At 39.3% G+C, this 18,142-nt stretch overlaps 1 protein-coding gene across 1 annotated transcript in view; it reads left to right on the top strand.

Annotated features, from left to right (window-relative positions):
• Window positions 1-18,142, top strand: part of LOC120203873 (protein TSS-like) — a 36,914-nt gene that overhangs the window by 4,220 nt on the left and 14,552 nt on the right. Inside the window, exons 7-17 of the mRNA XM_039204030.1 lie at window positions 228-359; window positions 8,094-8,137; window positions 8,208-8,739; window positions 9,406-9,560; window positions 10,343-10,853; window positions 11,029-11,091; window positions 11,178-11,279; window positions 11,514-11,831; window positions 11,912-12,004; window positions 12,115-12,216; window positions 12,775-12,879. Coding sequence (XP_039059961.1) covers window positions 228-359; window positions 8,094-8,137; window positions 8,208-8,739; window positions 9,406-9,560; window positions 10,343-10,853; window positions 11,029-11,091; window positions 11,178-11,279; window positions 11,514-11,831; window positions 11,912-12,004; window positions 12,115-12,216; window positions 12,775-12,879 — 2,157 coding nt within the window. The remainder of the gene's footprint in view (window positions 1-227; window positions 360-8,093; window positions 8,138-8,207; window positions 8,740-9,405; window positions 9,561-10,342; window positions 10,854-11,028; window positions 11,092-11,177; window positions 11,280-11,513; window positions 11,832-11,911; window positions 12,005-12,114; window positions 12,217-12,774; window positions 12,880-18,142) is intronic.

The following is an 18,142-nucleotide window of genomic DNA, read 5'->3' as shown; positions in this document are numbered from 1 at the left end:
CTAGATCTCAACCCTATTTTTTCTTGGTCTTTTGTCAACCAAAACCTGTTTTCTCTAATGTGTTATTTTGACCTCCTAATTTTGATGAAATGATCATGATACTTAAATTTTGTTACTCTTCTTATACTTTTAACCACCTTTCTCTTTCCATATATTGTTGATTTTGGATTTTCCTATTCTCCTGCTGCTGGTTTTACCAATACATTATATTTAATACACGTGTGCAGATAAAAATCTGCAATGGGAAGTTAATACAGGTTGTTGCTTCCATAAAAGGGTTTTACACTGTTGGAAAGCACTTCTTCCATAGCCACTCTTTGTTAGATCTTTTGCAAAATCTCAGCCAAGCTTTTTCCAATGTAAGTATTGTTTATCTTTGATTACTAGGCTTCCACGATCATGACTTTTATACCGATAACAAAAGTTTAATAAAATATTGATAAGCAGCTTTTTAATTAACTTTATGTTATGAATTCTAATACCCAACCCATCCCTATTTTGAGAGGGAAGCAAAGGGAATTAGTTATGTTTGTAATACATCTTGAGAGTTTAGAACTGTACATGCTAAAGGGCTATTGCGGAAGGAAGAACAATTTTGTTATTTATCCCTTGGTCACAGTCCACAGGGATCAATGTCATCAATGTGCTGCTCTCTGGTGGCTTTGTTTTATCATAAGAAAAGCTTAAGACTACAATGACATCAAATATTTTATGCCATGACAGCTGCTATTGACTTTATGACAAACCCCTACACTATCTTTAGGTCCTTTACCACTCATAATTTTTTTTGATAAGAATTACAGGCCTCATTTAAATCCCCCTTCTTGACTAAAGGAACTTTTGAGAAAGTTCCTTAATCAGTGAAGGGAGTAAAAGAGTGCCTTAGGATTTTATTTCTGAAGAGAACATAGTACATAAGAAACACCCCACAGACTGACTAAACACCATAAAAAATACAGACCAATTATCACAACCAGTCTGCCCCTATACAATAGCGAAACTACCCCATCCCCTACAACCACAATAACCCAAAACCCCACTGAATGACCTCTAAAACTATGATGTGTGATCAGCCAATCCCCTGTTTCGCTAAGGTATCAGCCTCACAATTACAATTTCTCGGAATATGTCTAATAATGATCGCCCTCTCCGAGATTAAGGACGCAATTTTTAGAACCAATAACCTAAGAAAAGGAGGAGAAGAAATCGGTTGTAAGATCCAATCCACCACTGTCTTACAATCACTCTCAATAATTAACCTTCCTTGAGTCACCCATTCCGACGATAGAAAAAATTCCATGCCTTTCTCTATTGCTTTCATCTCAGCAAGTGGAGGAGGACATGGACCAACAGCAAGTGAGAAAGACCCAAGGATTTTGCTTTCCGAGTCCCTTAAAATACCCCCGATTCCCCCCAACAGGCCGTCCCCACTAACCGCCCCATCAACATTAACCTTGAAAAAATGTAGTGGAGGAGGAAGCCACTCCTGAACCTTCACCCTTTTATGGTGGCTTGTCTGGTGCTTGTCTGCAAGTGACGGGTCTCCAACAAGAGCATCAACCTGAATGAAATCATTTGGGTATTTAGCAAGGAACCACTTAACCAACCTAAATCTGCAAATGAAGAAAAGATTAGGTTTGTCCAGTTTCCCATCATCAAAAACCACCGAATTTCTAGCCTTCCATAATGACCAAAGAACTACCCCCGGTATAAAGGACCATATTAATGACTTTGGCCTTAAATCCGACCAGGAACACAACAGAGAGGCTGGATCATTCGGTAAAACTGCCGAAACTCCCCATAACCTCCAGAAACTGCTCCATAACTCCCATGCAACCTGACACGAGATAAACAAATGCTGAACTGTTTCCTCTTGCTTAGCACATAACGGGCAAGCCACCTCCTCCAACATAACACCCCTTTTATCAGCTCCGATCTGACTGCCAGTCTTCGATGGGAAACCTGCCATAGGAAAGTTTCGACTCTCGGTGGGGCCAAACCTGACCAAACGAATTTCTTCCAAGTGAGACTGCCCCCTGAGTTAGAAGAAAGTGTCAACCTGCAGGCTTTAGCCGTAAACAATCCATGACCCTTTCCCGACCACGCCAAAAAATCATCCACCGATTCCGATAGCCCCACGTTCTCCAATAGTGTCATCAGTCGAATCCAGTGCTCCATCTCCCAGTCACAGATATTCCTTCTCGTTTGAATGTTCCAAATCCACTTATTGCCTATTCTACTTCCAAACTCTGAAACTTTTCCCCACCTATTGTTGGATAGAGCATATATTCTCGGAAATTGACCTTTCAAGGATTCCTCATTTAGCCACACATCATGCCAAAATACAATCGACTTTCCATTACCTACTTGTATCTTCGAGTGAGATCTTAAACCATTTCCAATTGCATCCTCTGCCAAGTAATTTCTTGTAATCCCCTTCCATATCCAAGAATCCGAAGGAGAGATTACCTTGTTAAGGTCTAAAGACATAGTACTCGCATTGTGTATACTGCAAATCATGTTCTTCCATAGTGAGTCTTTCTCATTAGCGAATTTCCATACCCATTTGCCTAGTAGTACTCTGTTAGCAAAATTCAAATCCAAGACTCCCAGTCCACCCTCCTCTATGGAAAGACACACCCTTTTCCAGTTCACCCAGTGAATTCTGCTTTTGGAAGAACCCTCCCCCCACAGAAAGTTTGCCATAATAGAATTTAGTTTCCTGTAGACCTTACTCGGAATTCTGAAAATAGAGAGGAAAAAAATTGGCAGGGAGGATAAAACTGATTTGATCAACACTAATCTCCCCGCCATAGAAAGTGAGGAAGCTTTCCATCCGGCTAGTTTCTTGTTAAAACTGTGTATGACTGGCTCCCAAAGAGCCTCTGAGTTCCTTTTTGCACCTACTGGTAACCCTAGATACATTACTGGAAAAACCCCAACAGCACAACCAATCTCCTTCGCCCATTCATTCAATACCTCGCCCTCCACATTGATTCCATACAGACTACTCTTCGACATATTCAAATGGAGACCAGTCATTATGCTAAAAGTTCTCAGGACTCTTTTAATATTGAGGATGTAGGAAGTTGAATCTCGGCAAAACACAATCAAGTCATCCGCAAACTGTAGGTGAGTTAGACTGAGGGCACCCGACCTTCCAAAAGTGAAGCCCTGAAAAAAACCCCATCCGCTGCTTTCCTCAACATACGATTTAACAGCTCCCCCACTAAGTTAAACAATAGAGGAGACAAACTACATCCTTGTCTCAATCCTTTGGCCATCGAGATTTTCTCTGTAGGTGAACCGTTCACTAATACCGATATCGACGCCGTAGAGAGGCAACATTCTATCCAGGAAACCCATCTCTCCCCGAAACCCATGACTCTCAGTAATCTAAAAATAATTGGCCATTCAACCGTGTCATAAGCCCTCTGAAAATCAGCTTTGAAAACCACCCCTTTCAGCCCTCGCTTCCGCCAACTATCTATACTTTCATTTGCAATAAAAGCACAATCTTGTAATTGTCTCCCCCGGAATGAATGCAAACTGTGAAGGGCTCACAATATCTTGGATCACCAAAACTAATCTCCTTGCTAAAACCTTGGAGACGATTTTATAGAGACTGCCGACTAGACTTATAGGTCTGTAATCTTCAATACATTCCGGATTGCCTTTCTTTGGAATCAGAGAAATGAACGCATGATTGACTCCATGATCCCATTTTCTTCCAAAGTAAAAGTCCTCCATAAACTTCATAAGATTCCCTTTAATAATTGGCCAAACTTTCTTATAAAACCCCATTGTGAAACCATCAGGGCCTGGGGCTTTAGAGCTATCCGAAGAAAAAATGGCCTCCTTTACTTCCTCTTCTGAAAAAATAACCTCGAGGCCCTTCCTTTGCTCTTCTCTCAATATGTCAAAATTCAGGTTCAAGTTGTCTACCTCTAGAAAATCTCTGGAATTATATGCTTTCTTGAAGAACTGAGAGACAGGAACTTTTACTGCTTCTGGGTCTGTCAACACCTCCCCCTCCACTTTCAATTCCGAAATAGAGTTGAATCTGTTTCTGTTAACAGCACATAGGTGGAAGAACCTAGTGTTCCTGTCTCCGTCTTTAATCCATTTTCTGTCTCGACAATTGAAACCAAATACTTTCCTCGATTCTAAACAATTTCCATAGCTCATTTCTGGAAGATAGAAGCTGTTCCCAGTCCGAAGAAGATAATCCACTGCTTTGTGCCTTAATTTCCAGATCATAAATTTTACACTCTAACCCAGTAATAGCCTCCGATATCCCCTGTTTACTTCTGATTGGCCCTTCCTTGATACGTTTTTTGGTTCCTTTTAAAACATTGAACATTCTGCTTCCCCCTCTATCGTTGGCCTGATCTGACACTACATTTTGAACCATATCTACAAAGCCATCCTCCATCAAATAGTTGAAAAACCGAAATGGTTTCGGTCCCCAATTCTTCCCATCTTCCGCCAATAGAATCGGGTTGTGATCAGAAAGAGATCTAGGGAGAAGTTTCTGAACCACCTTGGGGAAGCAACTTAAGAAGCTGCTGCTCAACAAGAAACGATCCAGCCTAACCCATGTGGTAACCTCTCTATTACTTCCCCATGTGAAGGTACCACCTACCAAAGGGAGGTCAATTAGATTCGACTTTTGTAAAAAATTCCTAAGCAGGCCCATTGAATGCCAGTTTTGAGAGGCACCAATCTTCTCCTCTATTTCGAGATAAGCATTGAAATCTCCCCCAATGCAGAGAGGCAGATCAACCGAATGCACAAAACTCAACAGCTGACTAAAAAACTCCTCCTTTTCTTCCTCAACCGATGGGCCATATACATTGATAAAAACACTCCGTCTAGACACCTTGAACCTTCCTTTTAGCATCTGGAATCTACTATGGTTGGCCACGTCAATTACCTCAAAAACATCATCATTCCACAAACACATCAGTCCACCAGCAGACCCATCCGCTGGCTGAATACTTGCTCCCTTTAATAGCTTTCCTCCTAACTTCCTCTTCAATCCCTTCTGACTTTTATTTAGTTTAGTCTCCTGTAAAAACAATATAACCGGCTTAATCTTTTTAACAAGTCTCGACACCCCTCTAATTTTTCCTTCCTACCTAATCCCTAACATTCCACGAAATAAGATTGCACTCTATCATATGCATTTCCTACCGAAACCTGCATGACACAGAAACTGGCTCACTGACCTGCTTCATTAACCACCCCTGCTCCTTCCTCCATCATTCTAATTTTATCCATGAAAGCCTCCCTCCCTTCCTTAAAAGAAATGCCTAAACTCTGACAAACTTCCCAAGTAGACAATGCTTCCTCCAAAACTTTAGAGAATGACCGAGAATAGACTGTAGACACTTCTGCACTTGCCAAAGCATCTGCAATTAAGTCTCTTCTCTTCTTTCTGTACAATCTTCGACTCTTTGAAATAATAGACGGGTCTGCCCCCCCCCTGGTCGGAGAAGAACTGCTCTTCATATGCCCCGTAGAAGTATTCAGAATTTGCCCAGAACCTGTTACCTCCTTGACTTGACCGCTATCCTCTGCCACTGAAGAAAGTTGCTTAAAATTATGAAGAACAGCCTGTTTGACTGTGCTTATGGCTATTTTCTGAACATAGCCATACTCTTCTGTTTTCGACCTTCTGTACACCCTATCAATACGTCCACAACCCTCACACCTTCAGAATTATTACTAATTGACATCCTTTCGAAACCTGATATCCCACTCTCCATATCTTACACCTCTCCCCATTGGGTTGCTGCCAGTCTTTTTAGATTACGTTCTTTACCACCCTTAGCCCACTCTTCCATTCCTTGCTTTTTCCTTCACCTCCTCCCCATGAAATTATAATTTTCACATATGTTGGAAAAGAGTTTGGTCCTGGATAATTCATCTCCACAGGACAACCTTGGGCTGAAGAAATATACCCACTCTGCTCAGGCCCAATCTCCACATATCTGCCCGTTTTAGGGTAAATCCCCCAGTCTTTAACACCTTTATCTTGCCCCGAGGATTCACCTCCCAAACTACACAACCTTTTTCTCTCAGCAGAGAAGGTTTCTGACACGTTCTTCCTACTTTTAACCTACCTAGTACTGTCCCCTGCTCAGTCTGGACAGTCCCTGTAATATCATTGACTTCCACTTTTAAATTCAAATTGCCATCAAACAGCGTGTCAACCCCATGCAAGGCTCCTGACATCGGCAGAAATTCAACTGTCCTTGCAACTCTTCTCATCTCCTATGTTCCCTTCCGAATGAGTTTCTTCCCCGGGTCGACTCGACCTTCCACAGAACGGCTTCCTCCACTCCATCATCCAGCTCCGGAAAAAACTCATCATCCTTCCACTTTGATTTTAATAATAAATGATCTGCCAATGTATTAATGACTACCTGGGACGGAATATCAAATGGACTTTCCACTCTTATCAACAATTGAGCCACCTGCAATCCGTTCTTTGAGCAGTTGCTCCTGATCTTACTAACTTGCCCCATCTCTGCCAAGTTCGAGAAGAAGGGAACTGACCAACAGTTCAGAGGGACACCCATCAAAGACACTGCACAGAAAGATAAAGGAACACCCGTCTCCTCCATAACAGGCTCGAGCCTTTCGAACCAAAAAGACAGTGCCTCCCATTTATCCTTCACCGCTGCTGTTTTCTCTTCCACCGATGAAGACAATCAGACAGGCATTTTTCGCAAACCCACCTTACCACCTTGACCTTGAAGCCCTCAGTCCTTAGACTTCTTTGCACAAGCTCCACCTCGAAATATCCTTACATATACCAGTAGAGATGATCTTAACCAAGTTCTTTCTTCCAACGGAATATGCACCTCCAAAGTCTTCTTACCCCCCTTCACATCGCAACCACTAATCCTCTGCTGGTTCTCCTTAATATCCTTCCCACTACCGCCTCCTTGTAAGATCTTCCATCGTGAAAATTACTAGCACTCCTCTTCCTAGTCTCAACAAGGCTTATTGGTCTCTTCCCACTCGACTCCTTCTCTTTCCACTCCTGACCCCGCTCCAAGAACTTGCTCACGGCCTCTCTGACCGCCGCTCTTCTGATATTTGCAATCGACACGATATTCTCCTACCGTCTACCACAGCGTTATTCATCCTCCATTGCATTGAACAGTCCCTCCTCACTTGCTCCCATAAAACACTTCTATGAACTCTCCTGCTAAGATTATCAATGAAAGCTACCCATACTCCTTCGCCAGGCAGTGCTCCGCCTCTGTCTGAAGAGCCAATACCATGCGCCACGCTCACTCTCTCACTAACTTTCTCACTCATCTCAAGAGACTATTACCGAAGTTTTTAATGATCTACCAGCTTGTAGGTAAATATCTAGGAATGGAAAATAATTTGAATCTAACGGCCTTTGGTATGTCCTAATCCTAGTAGAATGGTTTTCTTGTTAGAAAATCAGTTTGGCTCAGGATCTATTTGTTTATAAATCTTGCTCTCATTTTTGAGAATCACCAGATTGTGTCTGATGTACTACAAAAATACACCTTATGTCTTTCTAGTTTCTATGGTATGTTTTTTACCTCTGAAATATTAAATAGTACTTGTATCGAATTTTGGAAGTTACCACTAGTTATAAAATTAATATAAAGTATTTAAAGCTTTCCTTTGAATGTGGAATTGTGGATTCCTTTGGGTGAAGTTTAGGCCTATCATTTTGTACGCATGTTTGAATTTAATACTCTATTGTGTCAGGTTTGGTTTGGGTCTGTAATTTTTCAGTTACAGATAGGACTCCAACGGACTAAGATCTGATCCAACCCGATTCATTATTATCTCTAATTGTCCGCTTCTGAACAGTGTTTTTGTTGGCTATTCATGCCAATACAAAGTGTTCCCTATTTTGTGCTTAGCTTTTCTTGCTTTGCAAATTTGGACCAATCTTGTTCAAGTAATGTATGAAATCTGAAACCAGACATGCCAAAAGTTTGATGTGGCATGACATTACTTATCATCTCTCATTTATTTATTATGTTAGTTTAATGGCTAAGTTTGTAATTTATTCTTTCTTGTGATTGATGCAGGCATATGAATCCCTTATGAAGGCTTTTGTAGGACACAATAAGGTGACATTTTCTTAATTTTCTTGATAGATTACTTTACCTTGCAAACCATGATATCTGTAAAAGCAATTTTGCAAGCTCTCAACCCTATGGGTTTCGTGCAAATACATGGCTTGTCCCTCCCCCAGTTGTTGAGTGTCCATCAAACTTCCCCTCTTTCCCATCAGAAGATGAGCAATGGGGTGGTAATGGTGGAGGCCAGGGAAGAAATGGTGAATATGATCTTCGGCCATGGGCTACAGATTTTTTTATTTTAGCTAGCCTCCCTTGCAAAACCGAGGAGGAGAGGATTGTTCGAGATCGCAAGGCCTTTTTGCTCCATAGCCAGTTTATTAATGTCTCAATCTTTAAAGCTGTTGCTGCAATACAACATGTTATGAATTCGAGATTAAATGTCAAGGGCATTGCAAATTGCCATCCAGACTCCATCCTTCACGAGGATCGCATTGGTGACTTATCCATTCTAGTAAAACATGACTTGGCAGAAGTGGATCTTAAGTCTGAGGTAAAGTTTTTCGGCAATCAATCATCTGGCAAGACTGCTAATGAAATTGCTCAAAGGAATTTACTTAAAGGGATAACTGCTGATGAGAATGTAATTGTTCATGTAAGTCCACAACCTTGTCTGCTCTTATTAGACATCTTACATCATCTTATTTTTTCTTCCTTTTCTTGTAATGAATTTTATTTGTTTCCTCATTTTATTAGACATCTCTCATCAAGGAGTCCCCGCCTTGTCCCTCACTCATTTTTTTCTCTGTATATAGGATGCATGTGCTTTATCAGCTGCCTGCTTTGTCATCATTGTATTTTCTTTTCTTCTTTTTTACTTCCTCTGTATCTGCTAACAACTTAAAACAATATCTGATTTGTCACCTGAGACTCTCATGGCTCACTTGTTTTTTTCCCTCTTATCCTTTCTTCTATTTCATCTATGCATGTCAGCCTTTGTACTCATGCATGCTTTACCCAAAAATAGATGTCTCTGTAATGCCATGACACTTCCCTGGAATCTAAGCTCGAGACCTTTAGTAGTCCTTCATTAGTTTAATCTATATCCTCGTAGGTCTTCTCCTCCAGTGCCTTTAAATTAAACTTTGTCGACGGTCTGTTAGGTAATTTGCTGGTCTTTATAACATACGACCAAACCTTGTTAATGGACGAAATTTCTAGATTATGCGTAGTGGTTGAAGCTTTCCTCTCAAAAAGCTGTTTCAAATTTATATTTGTTTGTCTTTTTTTTTGGCTAATCAATATAGCAACCATCTCTCAGGATACTTCCTCATTGGGGACTGTCACTGTTAAGCATTGTGGGTACGCTGCAATTGTAACTGTTGTTGGTGATGTGAAGAAGGAAAAGTCTGGTGCTCTGGATATTGAAGTTGATGATCAGCCAGATGGGGGAGCAAATGCTCTTAATACTAACAGGTCTGAATTATTAGATGACACTTTCATTTCTATTCCATTGCTTGAAGTTAACTAATTAACTGCATTATTTTAAATCATGACCTATTTATATACTGTTTACCATCCATTCTGTTTAACCAAGCTTTTTAGTTGCTTGCTAACTTCTCGTTTCTAAAGGGACAACAAGATTTGTCTGCCTTGAGAAGATGATCAAATAGGATATGAGTTGATTTTCTGAAGTGAAGGAAATCTTATATGTGAAAACGAAGGAGAAGGAAGTCTTATAAGTTACATGTGAAGTTGAAAACTTGTTAAATGGACCAAACAATACAAAACTAAGTGCCAAGTTGCCAGTTAGAGACATCTAATCTATTGAGATGGTGTTATAATACTTCTTCTCTGTTTTGAGGGTTTCTATATTTGAGCCTTTCATCAATTGCCATTTGGTTTTGTGGTAGATGCTTAACATGGTATCAGGAGTATACATTATTTCTTCCCCATATTTTTTATTTAAGTGTTCCATTCCTTAGAATTGGGCTTTCAGTGAGGGTGAGTGTTAATTTATGTAATTTAACCTTTGTTGAAGGTTTTGTTGTTGCCTTATATAGAAGGTCTCTTCTGATATTGGCAATTGGTTTTAGATTCAATGTATATGATTACTACGAACAAGAAGTCCTGATAAACTATTAGGAATAAGTACACTATGACATGCACTTTGCTAGTCTTCAATGATTTCCTTATTTTTTTACCTGCAAACAATATATCATCAACTAGGTAATGATGGAGCATTGAATTTATTGCAGCCTAAGGGTTTTACTTCACAAATCCTTCCCTGCGGAATTAAGTGGGGGAAGCCAGTCAAATCAGTCCAACTTGAGTGATTCTGAATCTTCAGGATGTCTTGTTCTGCGAGTAATTAAAGAGAGCTTGACAAAATTAGAGGAGAATTCAGTTGCTCCTGAAAGGTCTATTAGATGGGAACTTGGTTCATGTTGGGTGCAATATCTAGAAAAGCAGGAAACTTCAACAGATCCTACTTCAAAAGGACCTGCTAATGACCGCGATGCTGAATCAGCTGTCAAGGGTCTAGGAAAGCAATTTAAACTTTTAAAGAAAAGGGACAAAAAACCAAGCAATGTCAGTAGCGCAATTGACAAAGAAGAAAAGGATTCTGAGCCATGCAGTGTGGATGTGAATTATAATCTAGATCAGGAAAGCAATGATGAGTTCCGCAGTGAGATGGAATTGAAGAACCTGATTTCTGCAGAAGCTTTCTCACGTCTCGAAGAAAGTGGAACTGGTCTTCACTTAAAGGTTTCCTACATTTACTTGTTTTGTTCACTCTTGCATTGATTTACTGTGCTATATATTTGTGTGAATAACTGTGAATCAAGCTACCCATCTTTATAACCACTAATTTTCTTGTGTTTTTATAGTATTTTTTTTGTTATATTTTGAACCCACTCTTCTGAGTTTGCTTTTTCAACAGTCAGCGGAGGAGCTTATTAAGATGGCAATCAAGTATTACGATGACATTGCTTTACCAAAACTGGTACTATAGCCCAAGCTATTACCTTTCTAAACATCTGTTTTGGGTTTTATGTACAGTTCATGAACAAGCATTTTATATTTTATTAGGTAACAGACTTTGGATCGCTTGAACTTTCTCCTGTTGATGGTCGTACAATAACTGACTTCATGCATTTAAGGGGATTACAGATGCACTCTTTGGGTCGTGTGGTGAGGAAACTATCTATAAAATTGGTTCTATTTGATCCTTTTGGGGAAGTGATTATTATTTATCTTAAATCAAGTCTTATTGGCAATGGGATGCGGTCTTCAAGTAATTCTTTAATTTTCTAATAAATATATATTTATTCGTTAAAAAATACATAAACCAAATGCTTGAAAGTATGGTTCCTTGTATTTTATTTATTTATTTATTTTTTTGACTCTTTTCATTGGACAAGTCAGGTTGAACATGCTGAGAAGCTTCCTCACATACAATCACTTTGCATCCATGAGATGATTACTCGGGCTTTTAAGCATGTAGTGAAAGCAGTTGTGGCATCAGTTGACAACTTCGATGATTTACCTGTGGTTATAGCTTCAGCCCTAAATTTCTTACTTGGGAGTGGTGGAGGGGAAGAAAGTGCCAAAAATGAAAATGATGACTATTTACTCAAATTGAGGTGGTTAAGAAAGTTTCTTGTAGCAAAGTACGGTTGGAAACTAAGAGACGAATTCCAGCATATACGAAAACTATCCATTCTTCGAGGACTTTGCCATAAGGTACTTTTTCTTGTTGGTTGCTTTGAGATTCTGAGTTCATCAGATGAGGGATGCTGAGTTTTACTGATATTTTTCCTCAGGTTGGTGTAGAGTTGGTTCCTAGAGATTATGATATGGAATGCCTCAAGCCCTTCAGAAGTTGTGATATTATTAGCATGTATCCTGTCTGTAAGGTGGGTCTCTCTCTCATTACTTCTCATATGGTTTTAAGATTGTTATCATCTAAATGGATCAGCTTGTTATGGATTAATCTTAACTGAACTCTGCCTGTAATGATCTAAAGCATGTAGAATGCTCTTCTGCTGATGGTCGAACATTGTTGGAGTCATCCAAGATTGCTCTTGATAAAGGGAAACTAGAGGATGCGGTTAATTATGGGACAAAGGTATTTCCCCATTCAATTTATTTTTAGAATCACATTTATTTGTGTACTATGTTTGGTGAAGAAGGTCCAGAGAAAGTGATAATTTTTATCTTCTTTTCTTTTATATTTTTTCATTTGGATAAAAAATTGAGGAAAGCAAGCGAAACAAAAGGGAAATATAAAAAGAAAAGAAGATAAAAATTATATCACTTTCTCTAACGGAACTGTTGTCATATATAATGGATAACTGATCTCTTCTTATATTCCTCTTTTTTTATTGAAAGGACTTATCTCCCTACTTTTTGTCCGTTTTATATATTATTGAGTTAAGCATCACAGATAATGTGTAGCCTTTTTTTCCAGTTAATTAACCACATACATAGCGGATGCCATAAATTTGTAGTATGCAAATGTTAGCATGTATTTGAACTAATTACATCAAGCAACAAGAAATAACAAATATGAAACAAAAGTCCTTTCTCTTTCTCATTCCTCCCTTTATCATACATAGTGATGGGATTCAATGATTCCAAATAGAACTTCGATTGGTCTCATATAATGTGTTACTTGCTTTTGAAGGCATTGGCAAAGATGATAACTGTATTTGGTTCGTATCATCGAACTACAGCGAGTGCTTACAGTCTGCTTGCGGTGGTTCTCTATCATACTGGAGATTTCAATCAGGTATCAAAACCTTTTGCTATCTTTCAGATTGAGATGTATGAAAATGAATTCACTTCTTAGTCTCTCCTCTTATAGTGATGAATGAAATAGGGATCCTAGATATTGTTTGCTTAGCAAGCTATTGTTTCAAATAATAATAACATACTATCTGAAAATAAACCTTTTCTGTCTATCAATTTAACTGAACTGGGTTAATGGAGAATGAACAAAAATGAGAAGAAATTAATTTCTTACTTTATTGCTCTAACATTAACTTACAATTTATAAGGAAGAAATAGTCTATGTTAGGAAATGATTCCTAAGATCAGGGAATTAGATTAGCGTCTTTTTACATAAAGCAAACTCCTAGAAATAAGGAAAACAAAAAATATTTTGTCCTTTAATTCTAGGAATTCCAACACTCCCCCTCAAGCTGGAGTGTAGATGTTCATCAAACCCAACTTGCTAGAGAGATCTTCAAACATGTTCTTGTTTAGGCTCTTGGTAAACAAGTCTTCAATTTGTTGTTTAGTTGGTAGGTAGGTTATGCATACTTCCCCTGATTCGATCTTCTCTTTGATGAAATGGCGATCTATTTCTACATGTTTGGTACGATCGTGGTGAACCGGATTGTATGCTATGCTTACTGCTTCCTGATTGTCACAGTACAATTTCATAGGTCTGGTGTGAGGCATTTTTAATTCTCTCATTAGTCGTTGTATCCAAACTCCCTCGCATATACCATGTGACACAGCTCGATAGCTTCAGCACTACTACGGGTTACGACGTATTGTTTTTTACTTCTCCACGTCACAAGGTTACCCCACACGTAGATGTAGTAACCGCTTGTAGACCGTTTATCATTCACCGAACCTGCCCAATCTGCATTAGTGTAGATGTCTACATATCAACTATTGGTTTTCTTGAAGTGTAGGCCTTTGCTTGGGGTTCCCTTCAAGTATCTCAACACCCTATGGACAACCTCTAGATGTTTCTCCTTTGGGTTATGCATATATTGGCTGATAACACTCACACTGAAAGCAATGTCAGGACGAGTGTGAGATAGATAAGTTTTCCCACAAGTCGTTGATATTTCCCCCTATCTATTTTCTCTCCATCTTCATTAGTTCCCAGTTTTAGATTGAATTCCATTGGGGTCTCTGTAGGTTTGCAGCCCAACATGTTAGTGTCCTTTAGTAAATCTAAGACATATTTTCGTTGAAAGATGGATATACCTGTTAGAGACCTTGCCACTTCCATTCCAAGGAAGTATTTTAGATTTCCCAAGTTCTTAAGTTCTTAAGTTGGTATTTATGAAAGATTAGAACTGGGCTTGCTATCGTTGTCTCATGTGTATCATTCTCATCATGTTTCCTCTGTTAAATTTAGCCGGGTCTTAGGTTTCTGTCTATTTGCAGAGATTATTTCGCAGGGATTATTTTGCAGGGATTACTCCCCATTACAGAAGCACATATGATATTAATTACTGCATATGAATACTGTTTAGCTATGTATTTATATAATTATTTATACATGCATTGCATTTTATCTATATTTTTAATTTTCTGACTGCCGGAGGTCTTTCACGGAAGCTATTCTCAACCTGGCGTTGGGGGCAGCCTACTACCCTACCTCCCCCTTACCCCATACATATGGGAATTGGGTTTTGTTGTTGTTGTTGTTGTTAAGTTCAAATTCAGTGCTAAGAAACTCTTTTAAGCATATGATTTCATTTGAATCATCTTCTGTTAGGATGATATCGTCAACATAGACTATAAGGATGGATCATTTACCTTCCTTCGAATGTTTGTAGAACATGGTGTGGTAACCCTGTCCTTGGATATACGCCCTGCTGGTCATAGCCTTGGCAAATCGTTTAAACCAGGCTCTTTGGGACTGTTTCAACCCATATAGTGATTTCTTTAACCTGCATACCCGACCTTTTTCTTCGTCGAATCCTGGTGGAAAGTCCATATACATTTCCTCGGCTAATTCACTATTTAGGAAGGCATTTTTAACATCCAATTGAGTCTAGGGCCAATCAAGATTTGCAGCAAGTGACAGGAGAGCCCGAATAATATAAAGTTTGGCAACGGGAGCAAAAGTCTCATCATAGTCGAGCCTATATGTTTGAGTGAATCCCTTTGCCACAAGTCGAGCCTTGTGCTAGTCAATATTTCCATCAACTTTGAATTTGGTGGTGAAAATCCATTTGCAGCCTATTGTTTTTTCCTTTAGGCAGATCCGCGATTTTCCATGTTCCATTGTTTTTTAAAGCACTCATTTCTTCCATTACAACATGTTTCCATTCGGGTGATTCAAGAGCTTCCTTTACATCCCTTGGAGTTTTTACATGGTTAATATTTGTCACAAAGTTCTTGTACGACTTGAATAAATTTCCACAAGACACAAACCGAGAAATAGGATGTTGGGTGCAAGTCCTTAGACCTTTTCGAATAGCAATTGGGAGATCAATAGATGGAGAATCAAGGGTTACCTTTGTTGTAGAACAGTTCACGGTTGTGGATGAATTTGGCACTGCTATGTCAGTTTCAGGAGAGTTACTACGCCGTGAATAAATAAGGAGTTAATGAGCACGGAGTTGCTGAGTTTCAGGGGCAACCTGTTGCTGTTTATGCTATTTTTCAATGGGGAAATATGAACTTTCAGGACTAGGATTATCATTGTTCTACTGTGGGGGGGGGGGGGGAATTTGCTGCTCAGGAATTATGAGGATATCATTCGGGTGGTGGAATGAGGAGGGTATTAAGGTTCTCATCTTCATTGAGAATCTCCCCCTAAAGATGAGTTGCTGAAAAATATGGTTCTGCTTCAAAGAAGGTTACATCTCTGGAAACAAATACACGATGCAGAGTAGGTGAGTAACATTTGTACCCTTTTTGGGTAGGGGAATAGCTAATAAAAACACAAGTATGAGCACAAGGGTCAAGTTTAGATAGGTTAGGTTGGTGACCATGGGCAAAGGCTTTGCACCCGAATAGTTTAGCTGGTAAGGTAGGAACATGAAAAAGAGGGAAAGCCTTTTGAAGGGTATTTAAAGGTGTTTGAAATTGAAGGACATTGGATGGCATTCGATTGATTAGGTAGCATGCGGTAAGGACAACCTCTCCCCATAGGTATTTTGGGATATTTGTGGTAAACATTAGGGCTTGAGCAACATTTAATAAGTGTCGGTTTTTTCTTTCAGAAATTCCATTTTGTTGTGGTGTGTATGGGCAGGAGCTTTGGTGTATGATGCCTTGCTCTGCAAGATAAGGACTTAAAACCGAGTTGAAGTACTCTTCCATTATCAGTGCGGAGCATATGTATGGTGGAATTGAATTGGGTTCTAATCATTTAATGAAAGTTTTGAAATAATTTGGTGTTTCAGACTTTTCTTTGAGGAGATAAACCCAACAAACTCTAGTATGGTCATCAATAAAAGTTATAAACCATCTAGATTGGGATCGAGAAAAAGAAATATGCAATTCGTTCTCTTGGGCTTATTCATCTGCACCTTTGAGCAAGAGGTTGATGTCCTTTGTTTGGACATTCATCAAATACAAAAAGGGCTTACCTGGCCAAGTTTATTAAATAAAATCATTATTTATCAGAGAATCCAACCTCCCGGTTTCATGGCAAGGGTTTGATAAGCTAAATCTTCTTTTAATCCTTCGGAAGAGAGATTGAGATAAAAAACATCGACGGAGAAATGTGAATTAGAAAGTTCCACCATTTCTAAAGGAATCGAGGTTGAGCTAAATATCACTAAGGAGATTCTATTCTTCCAGCACCTAGGAGGGATCAGAAAGAGCTTCGGTATTAGGGATTTCGGATTCTGAGTCTGTAAATAGGTATGCTTTCTATTTCTGACTAGCTTTCTCTCTCCCGTAATATTTTTCACTCGGCTAGTCCCCCATAAATCACCATGTATTAAGGAGAAAGGTTGGGATTGGTTGTAAGGTTTTAATGTATAAGGAACATGAGTATGCTTTAAAAGTTGGTAGATTTCACACTTTAGGGAATTTGGATTTTTATTTCGAAATAACAGTGGAAGCAAATACTTCATGTACAAGAAGTTTGGATGTCCTAGTCTTTGGTGCCACAGCATAATTGTGTCCTCATGTGAAGCAGATAAAGCCAAACTTCCTTTTTTATTGTCTTTATTCCATATGTAGAGTCCATTAACCTTAGCAGTGTCAATCATCTTCCCCGATTTCTGTTCTTGTACAACACAACCAAGAACAGAAAATTCAACAAGTGCAATATTATCCTCAATTAGTTTACTAACTGACAGTAAATTGCAGGATAAATTTGGGACATGTAAGACTTTGTCTAGAGAGAGATTTTCAATGAGTTGAACTGTCCCAGTTCTATCAACAGGCGAGTATGAACCATTAACTATTCGGATACGAGATTGGTTGTCACAGGGGATGTAGTTGTGGAACAAGGATGAGTTACTTGTCATGTAGTCTGAGGCACCTGAATCCAGGATCCAAGAGGATTGATTACTGGAATTATATGTGATATTAAAGGCAGTACCTTGAATAGCCAAGGATCCATGAGCAGTGGATGTTTCAAGTATTTGGTGTAGGGCTTCGAGTTTAGATTTGGTTAGGCGAACATCCAAGGTATTTTCTGTAGAGGATGAAGTGTTGGATGACAAAAGGGCCTTGGTATCTCTCTGATTTTTTGTGATTCCAGGGTATCCAAGGAGTTTGAAGCACTTCTCTCTAGTGTGACCAGCGCGGTTGCAGTGGCTACACCAAGGCTGTTCTCCCATTCGGCTTTGACCTGAGTCACTCCTCTTTTGGAATTGAGGACCTCTATATATAAGGGATGAGGCTTCAACAAGACGATGTTCAGTGGTGGTCACTGATTTTGGGTCCTTATTATCTCCCATCATAACCCGACGACGATTTTCCTCTCTTCGAACTTCTGCAAAAGCTTCACCAATGGCAGGAAGTGGAGTTCAGCCCAAAATCCGTCCACGAACTTCATCCAAATCCAGATTCAGTCCTGCAAGGAAATCACAGTCTTTCGTTGTTGAGGTGTGTTATAAACTTGGATTGTTCCAGGCCTTCACCCCAGTCTGCTTCATAGTACATGTCCTGCCACAAGATCTTCAAGTTGTTATAGTAATGAGTTACCTCAAGCATTCCTTGTCGAATGTCCTTCAGTTTTAATTTGATCTCAAATACTTGGGAAGCATTTCCCAGATCAGAATAGTTTTCCTTTACTGTATCCCACATTTCTTTTGTGTCTTGAATAGGATATAGGTATG

The sequence above is a fragment of the Hibiscus syriacus genome, unplaced genomic scaffold (assembly GCF_006381635.1).
Source record: "Hibiscus syriacus cultivar Baekdansim isolate YM2019G1 unplaced genomic scaffold, ASM638163v2 tig00000340_pilon, whole genome shotgun sequence".
NCBI classification, from domain to species: Eukaryota; Viridiplantae; Streptophyta; class Magnoliopsida; order Malvales; family Malvaceae; genus Hibiscus; species Hibiscus syriacus.
Note: the sequence above shows the minus strand (reverse complement) of the source record. Positions and strands in the feature narration are given on the sequence as shown.